The 20,635-nt window shown below is 41.4% G+C and overlaps 1 protein-coding gene across 2 annotated transcripts; it reads right to left on the reverse strand.

The window, feature by feature from the left end:
• Nucleotides 1-13,025: 13,025 nt before the first annotated feature.
• On the reverse strand, nt 13,026-17,098 carry ikzf5 (IKAROS family zinc finger 5). 2 transcript variants are annotated; one of them, XM_071520431.1, is made up of 4 exons: nt 16,732-17,098; nt 16,382-16,542; nt 15,568-15,741; nt 13,026-15,400 (listed from the first exon to the last, which is right to left on the reverse strand). In XM_071520431.1, the coding sequence occupies exons 2-4, from the start codon at nt 16,512-16,514 to the stop codon at nt 14,436-14,438; spliced, it is 1,272 nt and encodes a 423-aa protein (XP_071376532.1). In that variant the 5' UTR covers nt 16,515-16,542; nt 16,732-17,098; the 3' UTR covers nt 13,026-14,435. The 2 variants fall into 2 exon arrangements, with proteins under 2 accessions (XP_071376532.1, XP_071376533.1); XM_071520432.1 differs by lacking the exon at nt 16,382-16,542.
• Between the last annotated feature and the right edge of the window lie 3,537 nt (nt 17,099-20,635).

Raw genomic sequence — 20,635 nt, forward strand, 5'->3', positions numbered from 1 at the left:
TTATCAGCTTAAGATGAATGAGCTTGTGTACATCAACCCACCGAATTTTCTATTACATTGTTAACTGTCTCCTGAAGGCTTGTTAAGCATGGGCACACAGACTATGGGGGTTCTGTGAATGATACATCACTATTAGTGTGGCTTTAGACAGAAATCTGGCTGGATCTGGTTTTCCATCTCTGACAGGATTGGCTGGCAGGGACTCTAGGCGCAGAGCAGCGTGTCAATGATTGATTCATTGCTCTTTGTGTGTCTTCTCTCCTGGTGGTCAGTGAATGAGAGCAGGCACTGCTCTTTGCAATAGAAGTTGCATAGTTAATGAAGAGCATCAACGTGTGTGTGTGTTTGTGTATGCATGTGTTTGTGTGTGTGCAGAAGAACATTCACTAAAATAAGGTGGATGTTTTTGGATATTAATCATTGTTTATTTGGACCTCCATTAGCTGTTGCTAAAGCAGCATTTAGGGTAAGGCCTTTAGCCGACAGACTGAGTATACTTAAGCAATCAACAAACAAATTCATATGTTGAAATTATCACCAAACATACTGCAAAACTGTTCACACTTTAAATTATGGCTAGAAGATCCTTTAGTTACTTTGCCATGACTATATGACTACATACAAATTACATGACTAATTTGGATATATGTAAACAATTTATATTGAAACATTGTAAAAAAAAAATTAAAAAAAAAATTGTGAAAAAACCTTCCAAAATGGATTGACCACTAACAGTATAGAGTATATTCTGATTTCATTTAGAAAAGTAGTGGTTGGAGGTAAAAAAAAAAATCTCATTCTGATTTGGTCCCAGTTTTGGTTTCACTGCAGGTTTCAGCACTGAAACTTTCTATTTAGTGATATTATTTTTGATAATAGCTATAGTTTTAACAAGTGGCTGCACATTTGTTCATTGTTGAGATATTGAATTTTTTCAACTGCTGATGGTAGTTTTGTTACTGGAGCGGCTCATATCTGAATGAATGTTTCCTCTGTTTAGAGTAGTACAAGCCTGGAGTAGGCTTTCTGTGTTCAGCTGACAACTTTCACTCTTATAGAAACCATATGGATGTATTAAACTAAATGTCCAAGAAAGAGTATACTTCTAATAAGTGCCCTTACATAAAAATAGGACTTTATCCTTTGAGTTGGATGTGAACAAGCAGGAGAGTGGACTGATGGACTCTTGGAGGAGATGAGCAAACACATGAGTCTCCTCTATTTGGACATGTACCACAGGACATGGCCTTGGCACCTGATCAATAAAACCTGTACACTCAAATGCTCTCGTACACAGCCAGCCTACCTGTACCGATGACTTGATCACAGAGGTCAAAAAACATGGCTGATTCAGTCTCAACCTCACTGATCACAGACGAGGCAAAGATAACAGAATCACTGACGGTCTAGTTGCTTCCCTCTCCAGACTTTAGACTGAATTTTTGACCGTACTGATCTATAATAACCTTGCCTTGAAGATAATGCTTTGTGGTGAAGTGACAACTTCAGAGGAAATAATTAGTCGCACTAATAGTTTTAATTAAGTAGAAAAACCCTCAAATTCTACTAAAAGTGTTGTTTGAGTTTCCCTCAGAGACAGTTAACAGACATTTAGACTATTATTTTATGGTTATGAAGATTAAAATTCACTCGGTTAATAAGAGTCACATAAAACATAGGAATCTAAACATTTATCCCAACTCTTTGTGATGAGTATAAATCACTGCACTGAACTATCAAAAGACAATTACCAGATTGAGCTCAGAGTTGCTCTTACCGTGTGCTGCTGCTGCTGCTGCTGCTGAGTGAGTGAGGTGGTGAGTGAGCTCCCTGCTGCTCTGCTCCCCTGCTTTAACCCAGCCAGCCAGCCAGATCTCCCACTCTGGTTACTGATTAACCAATGCAGCATTGAGTCAGGGGCTCTGCTGCCGTGACTCACAGCCCGCTTTGTACTGATGGGCTGCCACTAGATAAATAGGTCAGACAGAGAGAGGAGAGAGACCACCCTATGTCCCTCTTCCAGTTACGTGTTGACTTAGCACTGTGATGCAAGCATATCCTGGAGGGGGGAGAAAAAAAGAGAGCTTCACTTTCACAATGGGGGAGTGGGACGCAGTGGGAAAGTCAGTCTTGTTTGTGTTTTTCGTCCTTTGAGATTGAGTCACTGAAATGTCATCATACAGTAGCATTGTTTGTTTGTTAAGTGGGAAAAGCGTTGTTGATAAAGTACGCATGTTCTTTGTAATTTTGTTCAACTTAGGGGTCAAACAAGTGGTACCTGTATGCTTACACTCAAATATGAAAGAGAGAGAGAGAGAGAGAGAGACTGATTATTGTGTCATGAAATAGCAAAATGTCATCATATGTGTATCATATTATTCTGTATTTATTGTTCCTATGTTACTATTGTTACCCTGTCATTTATCTCCATCTGCTGATATTATTCACATTACAAACATTCACAGAAATGTCACCATATGGTAGCAATGTTTGTTCGTTAAGTGGGCGTTGGTGATAAAGTACGCATGTTCTTTGTAATTTTGTTCGACTTAGGGGTCAAACAAGTGCTACCTGTATGCTTACACTTAAATATGAAAGAGAGAGAGAGAGAGAGACTGATTAATGTGTCATGAAATTGCAAAAAAACACACATTTTCATGTCATGTGTTATTTTATTCTTGAATTATTGTTCTACCCTGTCATTTATTTCCATCAACTTCTTCGCTTGTTTTCTCTTGTGTGTAATGTTTCTTTTGCTGATATTATTTATATTGATATTATTTGCTGTTATTATTCATACGTTGCCCTGCATTCCACTGACTTTTTCCATGGACTTTTTCCTTAACCTCTTATCCTAACCCTATCCATTAACCATTAAAACCTAACCCACGTCTAACCGTAACCCCAATCCTTATCTTTACCCCTAAAACGTGCCCTCTCTAAAGTGAGGACTAATAAAATGCCCCATAAATGATACTGCACAGAATAGATTACACCATCTGTTTCTCTCTCCCTCACTCTGTTTTTAACAAGAATAGAAAAACAAACACACGGATACACACACACACGTCACTGTCAAAGTCACATGTTGTCACTGTAGTTACAATAGTTGCCAAAAGACTAACATACCTGACATGTCCTGGGAAAAGAGCACACAACTTTCAAGTGTTCTTTGCAGGCAAGAAGAGAGATATTACGCAAAGCAATTTGTACTTGTCACTAAAAGGTGACATCCGTGAACTTAATGAGGAAAATCCTTTACTCACACCTGATTCAACAGGACAGGACAAACTAGATTTTCCCATCAGAAAGAGAGACGATGTGTTATGCGGTGCTTTATGGCCCTGGTTTAGTCTTTTCTAAATATTGTTAAAGTGGTAAACTAATAATGCAAAGTAAAGTGTCTCCATGCAGTAAAACTGAAATTGAACCCAATAAGAGGCTATATTTCCCTATTTCCCATTTGCCTACAAGAGAAGCAATGAAATGAATTAAAAAATGAAAGCAGCTTTTACTTTTTCTACTTCTTATTGACAGTCTGACTGACACTTGTTGCAGAACATCAGCATATATATAATACATCATTTTTTAGCCATTTAAAAGTAAATTGTTGCATGTATTCTCAAGTTTCCTTTGGATGTATTCAGTTGTCTTTAACAGTTCTTAAAGGGGAATAATATTCAAATTTGGATACAAAATGCTCTTCCTCTGGCCAAAAAAAGTTCAGTACATGTTTCTTCATTTAAAAATCTGAGACTTAAAACTAACTTAAGATCATGATAGTGTATCTTTTATTACTGCATGTGCTTATGGTGTGTTCCCAAACCTTCCATGAAGTTCTATCAGACGTTTTAAGCAAATACCTTAAAACACTCCCTGAAGCTTCTGAAGCTACGTGGTGAACAATTATTGCCTTTGCGTACATACTTTATGATGGTTAACCAAGTGTTGGTTTCTCATGAACATTGATTACTGAGGAAATTGCCACATTCAGTAACATCAGAAACTTTATGGCTGCTGTATCGAAGCCTCCAAGTGGGCTGCTGGGTATATAAGACATCAGAGTTTGTATCTGAAGCATGTTGGAAGGTGGAACCATAACGATGTGGACTCTCTTGGTTCTCTGCGGTGTGATCACCTCACATGGCGTGCAAGGTATGGTCATTTCTTAGTGTTGTGTTTGCCTCTGTTAATGACATACCTTTCCTAAAAAGGAACTGCTCATTGATAACATCAGTCTTTCATTTCTTTTTTCAGGGCAGACAACACCAGGTGGGTTTGACTGATCTGCATGCATCCACAATGCCATTGGCCCTGTCTCCACCCAAATGGCTTTGCCTTCTGTTTCAGCCAACAGATGCAACTCCATTTACTCAATATATTATAGTTGGATAGATAGGATCTCTGACCAGCATAGGAACGTGTAATTTGACACACATCTTGTGTTACTTGCGCTGTCACTGGCCTTTTATTGTCTACTTATTTTTTTCAACATATCCATTGCTTACAACAGATCTGACGGATGCCTCATATGCACCATCTGACCAACCAGCTTATCCAGATCGAACCTCAGGGCATGATGGTACAGGTACAACAGTTATCACCAAAATAAACTGCATCTTGGCAGACTGTGTTTCTAGGTTTATTTCTCAAAATCATTTGTGACTTAATATTTCTTTTTCCAAACCAGCAAGCAGTCATAGAGAATAATGAAAAAAAAAATCTGAGGTCTGTCATTTTTGAAACGAAGTTAAATAGCTCAAATACTTCCTCCTGCTACAAATGTTGCAGGGGAAGCCAGAAGTCAGAATGGCATTTCTTTTGCTCTGTTTTTCAATTAATCTGATCAAACACAGTTGATCAGTTTGCTTGGTTCAAATTCTCTGTCACACATTCTTCCAAATTGATTTTCACAGTGATTGTGTCTGTACTATTATTATTGTATCTATTTAAAAAACAATTAGAATCTTTCTCATTCCTTCTCAAGCTTCTGATTTGTGACTTCTGACAAAATGTTGGTCATCCTACAATGTCTGGCTTACTGATGATGCTTTTTGTCAAGTGTGTAACTAATTTCAGCTGATATAATGATAACAAGTGTTGAAGTATATGAACCGTATAAGCAAATTACTCACTGTCACACCACACATCATGACCAGTATCATACCAAATAACATGTTTTAATCTGTGTCCATGTTTTAATTTCCAGTACTTGATTTTGAATTGATCAGGAATTTCATGTTATGTCTCTTCAGCTGCACGCTGTGGTGGCAACCTGTACGGCAGCACAGGCCACTTTGACAGCCCCAACTATCCAGAGAACTACCCATACAACATAGACTGTGTATGGTACATCAGACCAGACAGTCAAATTATAGAGCTGGAATTCCCATCTGTGAAGTAAGCATATACTGTTCATCTGGGTGAATATTACAGAAAAGTGCCAAGTCTGAAATCCTGTCCTATCTGACTTTAGGACAGTATTTAAGACTTTTGCCATTACAGAACCAGGTAGGACCAGTTAACTAAAGTTAGGACCTTGGTCTTATCTTAAAGGCATTTAGGATTTGGATACTACAGAAGGGTCCTAAAGAAATCCTAAATTGTGTGTGTGAACTTTAGGACAGCTCAGAACCTGGCCAAAATTTAGAAACTCTTCTAAAAAAAAAGATCAGGTATTTTTGAACTGAAATGGCTGCCATAATTAAAATTTTTGTCCATGAAGGTGAAAACCAAAATATAATGATCGAAAGATTAATGAAACCTGCTGATGACATTCATTTCTCTGCTGACATGCTCTGCGACCTCGGCCCATTTTCTATCTTTGATTTGTTGCGTAAAACTCTCAGAAATCACCACCGCTTGTCCCTTTTGAAATTGAAAGCTATTCTTTTCTTGTCTTATAATATCCATATTGCTTCTCAGTAATAACGCTAACAGGCTATACTCTTAAACACATTAAACACATAGGCCGTTAAACTATTTAAATTTTGACAGTTCTGATGCTTCTGTGCAATTAGTTCTGCATAATTCCTGTAGTTTCAGACTATAATAAATGATTGTCGATTAAGAGAATTACAATCATAGGACACAAAATTACAATAAGTTAGGATTTAGTAGATAAGATGAGACGCAACATTAGAGGACTTGTTTCTGTAATGGCAAATTAGGATTTGTTCTAAGATAAGAGAGATACGATAGGACCAGCAGTTCGGACTTTCTTCTGTAATATGTATATGATCTTTTTTTTCTCCTCCTAGAATGATCAAAGGAGATGTGTGTCATTAACTACCTGATTCAGATTGTAAGATTAATGATACCTGTGATGAAGTAAGATGAAAGTGAAGCTTCCATGATATTATGGAGTCCCCAGTCACTGCTACTGTTTCTGTGTTGTCTGTGCTGCTTTAACTTTCACCCTCTGTACTTCTTGTGCTCTGATCACAGTCTTGAGGCAGACTCCAGCTGCAGCTTTGATGCCATCTATGTCTATGATGGCCCCAGCACCGAATACAGGCTTCTGGGGACGCTGTGCGGCAGGCAGAACGCCACCTTTCACTCCACCGGTTATTACCTGACTGTGCGCTTCAAAAGTGACAACAGCTTCGCCTTCACAGGATTTCATGCTGAGTACCGTGTCGTGGGTAAGTTACTGTGATTGTGACTAAGATTATTACATATTTGACAAAATATGTAATTTCGCCAGTTTGATGCTCTTTAAATGTTTATTATATTACTGCTCATGACAGATGCAAAAAGAACAACAGCAACAACAAAACATCCCATCAAAACTACACAGAAACCTAGACACTGTTGGAAACTGATCATTGCTATGTCTGTTCTCGCTATAGCTGGAGGTTCCTGCAGATATAACTGTGGCTACCAGGTTGGGAACTGCTCTTGTGCCACTGGCTGTGAATACAGAGGGAACTGTTGCCCAGAATATGAAAGTAAGACCAGAGTGTAACACACTAGTAAACACGCCAAAAAAGTTCTCTCCATGGTGTTAATGTTTTGTTCATCCACTCAGCAAGAAAATGATCTATAGTGAGAAGGATAGGAGAAAGCCTCTAAAAAGTGAGTTAGGTTGCGATACTGACCTTATACTAATCTCTCTGTCTGTAGCTTACTGCCCAACGCAACCACCAACGCAACCACCAACGCAACCATCAACAGAACCACCAACACAACCACCAACGGAACCACCAACACAACCACCAACGCAACCACCAACGCAACCACCAACGCAACCACCGACGGAACCACCGACACAACCACCAACGGAACCACCAACACAACTACCAACGCAACCACCAACGCAGCCACCAACGGGACCACCAACGCAACCACCAACACAACCACCAACGCAACCACCAACGGAACCACCAACACAACCACCAACGCAACCACCAACGCAGCCACCAACGCAACCACCAACGCAACCACCAACGCAGCCACCAACGCAGCCACCAACGGAACCACCAACACAACCACCAACGCAGCCACCAACGCAGCCACCAACGCAACCACCAACGCAACCACCAACGCAATCACCAACGCAACCACCAACACAACCACCAACGCAACCACCAACAGGTATTTTAACCTCCCTAAATGACTACAAGCAAAGTTCCAACAAATAACAGCATATTTCTCCTTGAAGTAAACTTTTATCAATTAACCTTTGTCTCCCAGCTCAGCCCTCATGTCGTTACAACTGTGGCAGGAACCTGGGAAGCTGCTCCTGCTCATCTTCCTGTCAGTACTATGGCAGCTGTTGCTATGACTACAGCAGTAAGTATCCATCAGTTCAACACAGGTGACAGCTGCCTGTTTATTGACTCTAAACCCTGAGGGTGAAAGTATCAAAATAGTGAGATTGGTGGAGTTACTGACCTCATTGTTATTCCTACCTCTCTATCCAGAGTGTAACAGGAGTAAAACACTCCAAAAAAGTTCTCTCCATGGTGTTAATGTTTTGTTCATCCACTCAGCAAGAAAATGATCTACAGTGAGAAGGATAGGAGAAAGCCTCTAAAAAGTGAGTTAGGTTGAGATACTGACCTTATTCTAATCTCTCTGTCTGTAGCTTACTGCCCAACACATCCACCAACGCAACCACCAACGCAACCACCAACGCAACCACCAACAAGTATTTTAACCTCCCTAAATGACTACAAGCAAAGTTCCAACAAATAACAGCATATTTCTCCTTGAAGTAAACTTTTATCAATTAACCTTTGTCTCCCAGCTCGGCCCTCGTGTCGTTACAACTGTGGCAGGAACCTGGGAAGCTGCTCCTGCTCGAGCTCTTGTCAATACAATGGCAACTGTTGCTATGACTTCTACTGTAAGTAACCATCAGCTCGACACAGGTGACAACCGCCTGTTTGTTGACTCTAAACCCTGAGGGTGAAAGTATCAAAATAGTGATATTGGTTGAGTTATTGACCTCATTGTTATTCCCACCTCTCTATCATGTAGCTTACTGCCCAACCACCACAATGGGACCAGTCACAGGTATGAAAACCTCTCCAGCAGCAGTTCATTTACCTTGAAGTACCTGATAATTAACTGTCGCTAAGTATTTCAATGTCCTCCTATGTCTCCCAGCTCGGCCCTCGTGTCGTTACAACTGTGGCAGGCACCTGGGAAGCTGCTCCTGCTCGAGCTCTTGTCAATACTATGGCAACTGTTGCCATGACTACAACTGTAAGTGCCAAGTCCAACAAATCAACAGCATTACCAGACTCTGCGCCTCGCTCTTGCTGGAGCAATCAGCCTGTCAAATTCCTGTGTAATGGTGTGTCAGCGCTGACCCACATGACATTGCCCCTTGTTGCTCATGATTGCAGAATAAACAGTATCTGTATCTGAATTTATGTATTACATGGTAAGAAGAAGAGGAATAAAAGTATGCAATTTGCGGGTTTGGTTCAGATAATGACCAATTTATTCACATCTCTCTGTCATGCAGATTTCTGTGCAGCAGCCAGCACTGTGAGACCCACGACTGGTATTTCAACCTCTCTGCAACCTAAATGAATAAATTGACCTATCATTTTTAAGTCTGCAAGCAGTAAAGTGTGATTAGTAACACGTTGCAATGTCCTCCTATGTCTCCCAGCTCGGCCCTCGTGTCGTTACAACTGTGGCAGGCACCTGGGAAGCTGCTCCTGCTCGAGCTCTTGTCAATACAATGGCAACTGTTGCTATGACGTCTACTGTAAGTATCCTGTCCCTCAAAGCTCAGCATAAAAAGCCACTGGTCACTGTGCACCGTTTCCACCCAAGTGATGCTGAATCCCTTGTTTTTCCATCACACAGCTTATTGCCCAATCACGACTGACGTGCCAGCCACAGGTATTTCATCAATTGTAATGAGCCTGCTGCAAATGCACAAATACAATCTCAAACCTCAGATGGCTTTGATTGAAACCTGTAACAGAGACTCATGCTATCTCGCCCTCCTTCAGCGTGCGGAGGCTCCCTGCATGGCTCTGGGTCCTTCTCCAGCCCCTACTACCCCAGCTACTACCACGACAACGCCTACTGTGTGTGGCAGCTCAGAGCTTCCTATGGCCAAAGAATCTTCCTGTCAATCACCGACCTGCAGTGAGTGAAGAACAGACTGCTTTTTTGGGTGTTTGGTGATGACAATTATATGTGAACACCAGCATTATGATGTTAATTACAAATGAAGAACTTATGTGTGACAACAGAAATTACATATCCATCTCATTCTGATTTATTTACAGAAAATACTCATGCAGAATAGAATTATGCTCTGATCTAATAAATGTCCAGTATATATAATAGTAAAACTATGAAATAACACAAATGGAATTATGCAGTGACCAAAAAAGTGTTAAATAAATCAAAACTATCTCTTATATTTTAGATTCTTTAAAGTAGCCACCCTTTGACTTGATGAAAAGGCAAAGGCTTTGAAAAGAAATTCATACATAGGCATCAACTTCACTATTTATATTTGTCTAAGAAACACATTTCAAGCATTTAAGCATAAGCCATTATCAAAATGGTTTCAATATAATGAAAAACATAGGACATTCAAGCAAGTGTGTCCAAACTTTTGACTGGCAATGTACATTTGAACTATTAATTATATTTTGAGTTTTGCTTGAAGTTGTCACCCTTCTGATGACTTTATTATGTTATTACACCCAGGTTGGAGAACTGCTGCTTCTGTGACTACATTGCCGTCTACGATGGGTCGTCTGTCAATTCACGACCTCTGGGGAAAGTGTGCGAAAACGGCACTCTGGACTCCTTCCACTCCTCCTCCAACTACATGACTGTGCTCTTCCGGAGTGACGGCTCTGTGGTTGGCCGAGGGTTCAATGCTGAGTTCACTAGCTCTCTTCCGTCAAGCTCAGGTAAGATTACTGTGACTTAAGTCATCTGTATAGGACATTGGATTTTTCAGGAAATTAGATTAATCCGAGCTAAATCACTATGAAACACAGACTTACAAAGTTAAATACTGTCATTATCAAGCAATTTCGAGTTTGTCTTACGTGTGTTAAATGTTTGTCAGGACATTTGACCTGGATTGACTCAGTTCCTCTGTTTTTTATTTAAAAGCCATCCTAAAAATAGATCCTAAAATCAACCAGAACAAAGGGCCATTGCATTGCTTCCTCTTCTTAAATCAAACACCAAAGAAAATCCATCAAGTTAAACATTGTGTAGGTGAATCTTTGGCCATGATCCTAAACATCAATCAAGCTCTTGTAAACATCTTGTGCTTCATCAGGTCGTGTGGAGTGTTCCTCGGACAACATGAACATTTTGATTGAGAGGTCCTACCTGAACTCTCTGGGCTATGACGGCAACAATCTGTACTTGAACGACCAGTACTGCAGGCCTCAGGTTTCCAGATACCAAGTGATCTTCAACTTCCCAATCAACACCTGTGGCACCATTCGAAAGGTAGGCAACCCATCACCTTCTGGAAGACAGGAACAATCTACTGTAGTTTAGGATCATTCTCCAACAACGTACTGAGATGGCAGGACTTAGGCATTTAGCTCAGTGGAAGATTGAGCTGAGTGTGATTATTTTTACTGTGTTCTACCTTGAACAGTTTGAGAATGGCAAAGTTGTGTACACCAACGCTGTCCGTGCGTACACCTCCAGCTACGGTGAGATCACACGCCAGTCTCACCTGAAGCTGAACGTGAACTGTCGAATGGAGCAAGACACAACGGTCCAGATCATGTACGTTGCCCGTGACGTGGTCAACAGCAGCATAACAGGCACAGGCAGATTCAATGGCAGCATGGCTTTCTACACCTCCAGCAGCTTTTACTATAAGGTATGAGAAAGTGTTTTTTCCCCCCAGTTTGTAAAGATAAGGTGATTTATAGGTGCTCAACTTAAGGACTTCAATAAAATCTTACCCAGGGACAATCTATGACTATTCATCAAAAATGTATAAATTAGCGCACTTGTTCTTGTCTGCATTGTACACAGTTTTAATGGGAGAACAAACAGGCTGACATTTTGGTTTTGCGTTTTCTCTTCTATCAGGTGACTGAAGTTCCATACACAGTGACCCTCAACCAGAACATGTATGTCCAAGTGAACCTGAGGAGGGATGACAGCAGCCTGGTCCTCTTCCTCGACACGTGTGTGGCCTCGCCCTCACCCCATGATTTCCACACCAGAGCCTACTACCTCGTCCGTAACGGGTAAGATGACATGGTGACGAGGATCGGTCAGAAGGTTTTACATAAAGGTAAAGAGACTTCCAAAGAGAGCGTGCAGTGCTTGATTGCTCACTCTGGTTGTAAAGGTAAAGTAACTAAAGTAAGGAACATGATTGCATATTAACCAGACACCTCTTTTTACTGCTTGTTGTTTTCAAAGGAAAGAATGCGCTGTTTTGCATAATGAACGCTGGAAATTGAAAACATTTAAACTCTTAGTGAGGGTCTAAGGCTGGTGGTGCGGGGTATGTTAGGCTATGTAGAATAGGTGGGCTGTTATATCTTGCTAAAATCTGCTTTTGTGTGCTCTTGTGCTTTTTCTGATGTTTGTCTTGTATCATTCTGTCGTATGGCTGATTGTTGATCAGCTAGATCTAGTTAGGCTCGTTCTCTGTACAGTCCTTTGAGACATGCATGTGATAAAGGGCTTATAAATACACAAACTTGACTTGACTTAGACAAGTACCCAAGCTTCCTCTTCTGGCTCAGTGACACTGTTCAACTTATGTGTTGTTCTTACCCATTCACACTCCCTGTGTCATCCAGTAATGCTCTGTTTCATCTTCAGATGTCAGAGGGACAACACCTACTACGCCTACTACTCCGGTACCCGTAGCTTCGCCCGTTTCACATTCCAGGCCTTCCAGTTTCTGCGAGCCCATGAGTCGGTGTACCTGCAGTGTAAGGTCCTCATATGTCCAGCTTCTGACTACAACTCCCGCTGCCGCCGTGGCTGCTCCAAACGCAAGGCCAGAGACCTGGAGTCAGCACACGAGAGCCAAACTCTGGTCCTGGGTCCCATCCAACTCAAAGGTCAGCAGCCATTTGTACCTGGTTTTCATACCAATAGCAGATTAGTGGAAGTATCGTATTAGGTTAACAATAAGAATGTTGCTGTTTTCTGCATAAATATACAGTAGCTCCATTACCACAAATACATTTAATGGTTTTCTTCTCCTCCCCAGACCTTGAGAAGCAGGATGATGGGGCTCCTAAGGAGGAGGACAAGGCTTAATTTGATCCTTCAATGACCAGCTTCAATCATTAGTGGTCTTACCATTTTGTTCACTGTGGCATTGAATTATAATCACTACCCTTTCTTCTCTAGCATTTTATCTGATTAAAAGCATCATCAAAAGATAATCTGTTTGTGTATTCCATTAAGTCAGTCTTGACTTAACATCACATAGTAACACTCAAATTATTGGTCACTCAGTTCTTGAATGCAGAGAAGGAGAAAATAAAAACACCAGAGACAAAGTGCAGCTCAGTTAGAAAACACTTTACTTATAAATTAGTTAAGATTAATCCATCTCACAATAAAATGATTTGTCATCCCAGAGCGAGAAAGTGATCGCCAAAAACGCTTCAACATTCACCATTTTCTATCAACCTACGACACACTGAGAGAACATAAGGCAGTCATTTCTGGGTGCCCTTATTACTGGTAAGCATGGTGACAAGCAGTTGGTCCTAGAAACAGTAACTATGTTCTCCACACATGTTGCTAAGCAACAGACAACATTATCCAATACAATGAACAACCTTGGTAAAGCAGCAATCTTCACTGCAACATTATTTCACTTTTTTGACACTGAACATCTATCCAACCACTCAGAATACAATACTCAGTAAATATTCAGAAAAGCACTGAGATCCATATGATAAATGGGGAATCTCAAGGCGTGTTATCACAAAGGCTAAAACATGGCATCCCTGGTGCTACGTGGCAATTCTGAACAAAACAGTGTTCACAGGAGACACAAGACATGGTGATTCTGCTCTAAAGGTGGAGATTCTGGATATCAAAGTGACCTAATACAATATCAAAAGGTCAGAATGTGACATAAGGTATTTAAAAGGCTATGCAACACCCATTTAGCAAACTGTGCGTCAAGTTGCCACGGTGCTGGTTAAGGAAGGGCACTGTGTGGAGGAACTTCACAAACAATGCAAGTTTAACAAAACCCAGTTAAACATCTTTGTTGGCCAACCAAAAACCACCGATAGAAAGAGTCTGGCCAGGTTGTACTATGGATGCCATGTTGCATACATTATAAAATGCAGCTGGCATTAAATCCAAAGTTACTTAGCAGCATTCATGGAGCAGAATTTTGGTGCCATCATGGCTACCACTGAAAACTACAATGACCAAACTCTTTTTCTATGGTTCTGGGCCAATCCATTACAGTAAGTAGAACGATATTATACCATAATATCCATTCATATTCAAATAAACAGTCCTCTCTTACTAGGACACACAATAAAGTGAATATGTCAGGCACTGTAAAGAAATATTAGTAACGCACCAAGCACTCTGAAATAATTTAGACAAGGTTCAAGTTAGATCACTCTAAGGTCAACAGTTTCAGTCCTGTGTTCGTATCACCTAAGCAATGTTTAGATATTACTCAAGGAGTGTTGATAATTAAAACTGTTATGATAGGATTTTTTTTTTTACCATCACTACATCCCTTTGTAATACACTTGAATGGGCACCTTAAATTATACAAAATGAAACCATCTACATGTTGACATTTTCTAAAGGTTTTCCTCTCTAAATCAACGTCAGTACAAAAAACTTCCAAAGGCTAGGCTACATCAAGGCCAGAATCATTAAGTTAAACAGCAATAAATAAAATCACTGTGGAATTAATAAAACCAAGCTCTGTCCCTTAAAAGTCCTTTAAAAGATTTTCAGCCCTACTTATGTTGTCCCCGGGCAAAGTGGCAGGCGAAGTCATACTTGCTCTTGCACTTGTGGCCACAGATGTTGCACTGGAAGGGGTTCTCGTAGCCATGGCAGCCCATGTGGATGGTGTAGAGGATGTTGTCAGGGAAGTAGATGTCACAGTGCTGGCAATGATGCAGCATGTGGGGGTCCTGGGGCGGGGCGGACAGGCCCGGGGCCGGGGTGCTGGGTTGGCTGTTGGTGATGCTAGGGGTGCTGGTGCACCCGCTGTGCTCACTGCAGGGACCCACTCCGGGGCTGCAGTTGCTGTGGGAAGGGGCCCTGGGCTCTGGGGTGATGGGGGAAGAGGAGGAGGCGTGCGCCATGCTGGCCGAGACAGCCACAGGAGCCGTGGCAGGGTGCGGCTGCTGGATGAGGAAGGGTTTCTCGTCAACCATAGACTCGGCTCCGGGAGACATGGGAGGCTGAGCCTGGGCCTGAGAGTCAGAGGGGAGGCTGGCCAACTGGCCGGCCAGGGTGGACAGCTGGTTCAGGGGGTTGTCCATGACCATATCATGGTGATGGTGGTTTTCGTTCCTGGAGCTCCCGTCCTCACCCACCCCACTCTGGTTATCATACGTCTCCTGGCGCAGGTGGGGCAGCTCGTGGGAGAAGTCGTTCATGTTGTCAGCCTTGTGCACCACCATAGAAGGGGGGCTGAAGTTGATGAGGAGCCGGCGGCCGTAGCCCAGTGAGCTGGCCTTCTTCTGCAAGACACTAAGCATCTTCTTATGGGAAAGTGAGCGGGCGCCCTTCATCGGCAGCAGCTTGTGGCGGCGGCGGCGGTGGTGTGACAGGTTGCTGCGATCGCTGCAGCGGAAGGAGCACAGCTCACACTTGTAAGGCTTCTCGCCGGTGTGAGATCGCATATGGGCCTCCAGGTGGCGCTCGTAGGCTGAAGCAAAAGGACACAGGTGGCAGCGGTGGGGTTTCTCTCCTGTTTGATTGAGGAAAACAAACATTAAGAGGGAAAAGTTAAGCCAGTAGGCTAAATAATAAAACCTTGTCATAGTTATTTGATAGAAGTGATGGAAGCTCTGAACCGCAGCCATTACCAGGACCTAAACAGCATGTGTGGTGTTCCCAGAACCCGTTAACACTAACCTGTATGAATGCGGATATGCTCGATGAGTCGCGCCGTGCCTCTGGTGGCGTAGTTACAGTAACGGCACTTGAGTTTGCCATCATAGGTCCTCTCAAAGCCATCCACCAGGATCCCTGAGCTGTCCTCCAGCGACATGTCCACTGACGGGTGATCCAGCCCATTCTGACTGCAGTCTGCATACAGAGACAGCCAGACACAATCATTAATGTAAAGCAAAAGGGGAGGCTAGATATGATACAAACTATGGTTTTAATCTGCCATCCAGGTAAAAATAGATTCAGCAGTAGTGTCATATTTTCATGAACAGCTGATTTTCATGAATTTCTGTGAGGGATGGCAGCTGGTATTCCGCTGGATTGCAAATCACTTTGTAGTCTAACTCTTTGGCTCTTATAGCTACATCTATGTGACATGTCACTCTTTATTAATCTCATAACTGAATCTGACAAACAACGACTTTCACAATACAATAACAACAGGACACTGGCAATAACGTTTATGTCAACAAACACAATCGGCCATAATTCAGCACATCTATACTAAGATAGTTGATCACAGGCTTATTGAAGGATCACGTGGATAAGGATGATCATGTCTAATTACACTGGCAGGAAATGACTTAAGACGATCATGAAATAGCAAATTTTGTTAACCATTTACAGCCGGACATCAGATCATGGCTACAAATGATGTCACGGTGAATTTCTCAGCTTCACAGAACATATTGTCACAGTTTCAAAATAAACCGTGTTACATTTACAGATTGCTGAATCTAAATGGGAACGCTCATAACAGTTAATGACACACAGTTACCGGCTGGCAGCTCGTCCGCCTCTTTGACGCCGCTCACAGAGCCTGATATCATGTTCACATGTTGAGTTTGCTGGCTGAGATACTCCTGGAAATCCTTTACAAAGTCCAACGTGTCCGGCTTTTCCTCGCCCATTGAAAGAGAGTGATGCAAGTGTCCAACACTGCAATGACATTCCCACATGTATTATTGTGACAACCACTAGAACCAACAAAAAGGGCCAGGAAAGGAAAGGGGTCTGGAAATGAACTCTAAAACCGTCTTGATAGCAAAAGATCACACATGCAAGCAATCAGATTTGGGACTATGAGTATCACTAACGTTAGCTGGCATCCGAAAGCTTTGCACTTACCTATTCAAAGACAGACAGTGAAATGTGGCTTGTTTCGATTGGAAAAGCCGTTGTATAGCTATCCAGACAGGCAGACAGAATAATCCTGGCAATCTGGGGTTGACAACCAGGAAAACAGCGCGATCCGTTGTCTTGTCGGTCGCTCCTACACACTGTTCCTCATCATGATGTTGTTACCAGCGCTACGTACGCTACGTTAGCCAGCCAGCTAACGTTAGCTTATCTCGGAGAAATCATCGTTTCTGCTTCAACAACAGCGCTGGTGCCCCGTCAGCAGATTCATTATTTACGTTGGCTTTATAAATTTAGGGATAACCCTCCAAAGAGCGCTACTAGTTTTTCTCTCTTTGCGCCAGCCGTTTCGCCACCATTGATGCGAAAAGCTAACCTGCTAAATCAAAACAATAAGTCAGTTTGAGGGGTGAAAGTTCACTGTGTGTCCACCCGCGAAAACCGTCCCGCTAAAGGTGCGATATAACCGCGAAGAAAGGTTCCCATGGCAAAAACTGTTGGTCAGATATTGTCTAATTACTTTGGGGCAAAACACAGAATATAACGCAGTATTACACAGAGCATAGCAAAAACACCATTTAGATGTGTTATAACAGAATAACACGTGATCATTCGATATTTGTCAAGTACAATTAGTTAAAATACCTAGGCTATTTGTCCTCTACTATGCTGTTTCTGGAGAGTCTGAAAAGACCAAATCTGACACAGACTTAAGAAATCAATTAATTAAGTGATAGGCCTAAGATACTTTAGTCAGAATTGGGCAAAGGTATATCAAAATCGTGTTATGCATTACAAATAGGCCTACTCTTTAACAAAATATAAGACATTACAATATAGGCCTACTGGGTGGAAATGCTTGTTTAAAATGCATGTATTAGGCTACTGAATGATTGAAATACTAATTTCCAAACATCCACGAACAACAGTTTTTACACAGATTCTACAGCAGAATAACAACAGCAACTAGTAGCAGTAGCAGTAGTAGTAGTAGTTTTTTTTTTTTTTTTTTTCGCTCTAAGCTTTGAATGGCTACAGACTTGACCAATTGATGATATAAGGACATGTGGCTTCTGAGACTGGATGTACAGAAGAAAGTAGATGATAACATTTCAAAAGAGCAACATCCTTGTTTCTTCTGACTGGTGCATATAGCTGTAAGAATCCTACAGGTCTGAGCAGAGGCCTCCAATGTAGGCTAATCAGTTGCTGATCAATTTTTATCATTGAATGGTCTCATGAGCTGGTTATTGCAGCACTGAACTGTTCAAGTAGCTTTACACTACAAGGGCTTTATATGTTTTCTAAATACTATTTTTAAAATCTCTTTCTTGTGACAAATGACACTACTTTTGACACCTGCAAAATACACATTTCAAAATACACAAAATGATTTATATTCAGATTTCAAACCCGTGCATTGGAAACACCCATCTGTGGCTCTAGCCACCAACTAATGAAGTTAGCTGATATCCATTCACATCCAGGACACAAAACAAGTGTCACACACTTTCAGCTGTATGGCTTGCAATTATATGTAAGTGGCAAATGAAGCACAACAATTACATTACTTTAAAAAAGCTACTGAGTCATTCATGTTTTATCACAATCAATAATTTACTAGTAAGCGGTTTGGCCAAGATCACATTGCCTCATTTGTGTCAAAGATGTAGGAAAACCACTGAGGAGAAGATGATAAATGACCAAGTTGACTGAGGCTATTGTATCCTTTTCCAGAGGTAGATCTCCTATAGTGTCAGCACAGTATTACAGCAGTAATGTACACCTGCTACCAGCGGTGAACTCTTTACATTGTAACATGAGTAACTCATTTGGTGTTGACAGCTCACAGACAGATCTATCTATCTATCTATCTATCTATCTATCTATCTATCTATCTATATATTTTTGAGCATGGGGGCTAAAATATCAGCACTAAAACACCTGTGGTTATCAAGTGTATATTTCTAAATATTTTATACTTTTTTCACACTGCTCTGATTTTGAAACAGGGTTTGGTTGAAATCTACAAAACTGCAAACAAATAAAACATTCCCAAAAAATATGTGAGACAGCAGCTGTTGTGTTGTGTTATCTGTGACTTAACTGGAACAAGCAGGAACTAAATTTGCCAATTAGTTTCCGGTACAGACTAAAACAAAGTTGTCCTCCCTAGACGGATTTTAAACAGGGGACTACTACTGAAAGTTGGTTATGGCAGTATCTGTATAGCGCTCAAAACACAGAACTTCTGTTAGGAATGTGTCTGATAATTGATCAATAAATGAATGTGTGGAGGGGTGTTTGAGTTGTGGATGGGTAGACAGACAAAGTTTGTCATAGATGGAATAATGGTGGTGTGGGGAGGAGAGGAAAGTGGAGGGGGGCCCATAATTCCTATAGCTACGCCCCTGTATGTTTGTGTGTGGTGTGTGTGTTTGTGTGTAAGATTATAACATTCTTTTCAGGCGTAACATTTGTCATAGCGTATGCATCCACTGTTGCCCATGGCCACCTGTAGGTGCAGTTCAATGTCTGGACACAAGATGGCGTACATGTCTCAGTGGTGAAACCCCTCTTACCGCACACTGTTGTGATTACACACCTCCACATGTCACAAGATACAGACCAAAGAGATGTACTATTGTTCAAATGTCCTATAACCACAATAAAGATGGGACTGATCAAGATTACCCAAATAATGGTTCTGCTACTGTTATGTAGAGGCATGGACAGGTCAGTGACGAGACAAGTAGTCTTGTCTGTGTCAGTTCACAATGGTCAATCCCAGGGGACAACATGTAAGGGACCGGGGAAGACGTGACAGTCGACCTCACGGGTTGAACCATGACCGCCAGAGCAGTCAATTACATCACCTCCTAACAGCCTGTCGACACTAATGTTATTTTATTGCAATTTAATTATGCTCAGGTTTCCAGTGGGGCCAGATCCTTTTGAATAATTTACACACGGCCACAATGATTTGTGGCCGTGCACACTTCTTAGTGTTCTCATTTGTTTGATTGTTTTTGTTTTTAAGCTCTATTACAGAAATCAATCAAAAACAAATACTCCTATGGTGTATTTCCTACCAAGTGTTTCCCATAGCTAGAACCATTGCGCCCTTTGGTTTGAAGGACAAATTTACTAAGCCTAAAAATACTAAAAGGAAATAATTGGTCAAACTTAATTTTGCATTAATGACATGTCCACTACACGATATATTGGGCTGTATAGTAAAAGGGCAGTGGGCATTTATTAATGAGGCTGAGAGCAGGTAATACACTGATAGGGCCTACCGGGGCTGGCATTTACAGCCATTAATGCTGCGGCCAGGTTGATGGCAAATTGCATAGCAGTGACTCAGGAGCTCCAGGAATACTTCAATACTGTTATGTAAAGAACGGCATGTTGGGTAAGCTACCCTAAAGCGGGAAGGAATTGCATAATAACTTGCTTGAGGTGATGTAAAACAAATCTAATAAATACAACATTTGTGTATGCATCTTGTATTTTGACTCAATTATTCATCTATTTCATGTCTCTCAAAAGGTATGAGTGAGTTTGAATTTACACACAGCCACATGCAGGACGGGCCGAGGGACAACACCTGTCTTTGAGAAGGTTGCAGTGTTATCCACTTGCCCTAATTCACATTTAAAAGATCTGAATGAAAAGGTTCTCTTCTCCTCTCAACCGCTTGATTTACTGGGTGTTTGTGGTTTAACGCGACACAAGACAATTAATTTGCTCCTCCTTTCCTGAAAGAAATTGGAATTTAATTTAGAGAAGGCCTTAAGCAGTTTTTTAAGACTTTGTGTCATTGGACTCATGTAAAAGCTGCATTAGAGATTACACTCCTGGAAAAGCTTTTTAATCCTAGACAAAGTGC

This window comes from Centroberyx affinis, unplaced genomic scaffold (assembly GCF_046629955.1).
Source record: "Centroberyx affinis isolate AG114_WGS23_722 - 3 ecotype Tasmania unplaced genomic scaffold, CSIRO-AGI_Caff_v1 ptg000801l_1, whole genome shotgun sequence".
NCBI lineage: Eukaryota > Metazoa > Chordata > Actinopteri > Beryciformes > Berycidae > Centroberyx > Centroberyx affinis.

Coding starts and splice junctions, on each gene's coding strand:
- ikzf5 (XM_071520431.1), bottom strand. CDS start 16,514: ATGGGCGAGGAAAAGCCGGACACGTTGGACTTTGTAAAGGATTTCCAG. Junction 15,742..16,381: donor GGCGGACGAGCTGCCAGCCG/GTAACTGTGTGT, acceptor CTCTGTATGCAG/ACTGCAGTCAGAATGGGCTG. Junction 15,401..15,567: donor GCATATCCGCATTCATACAG/GTTAGTGTTAAC, acceptor TCAATCAAACAG/GAGAGAAACCCCACCGCTGC.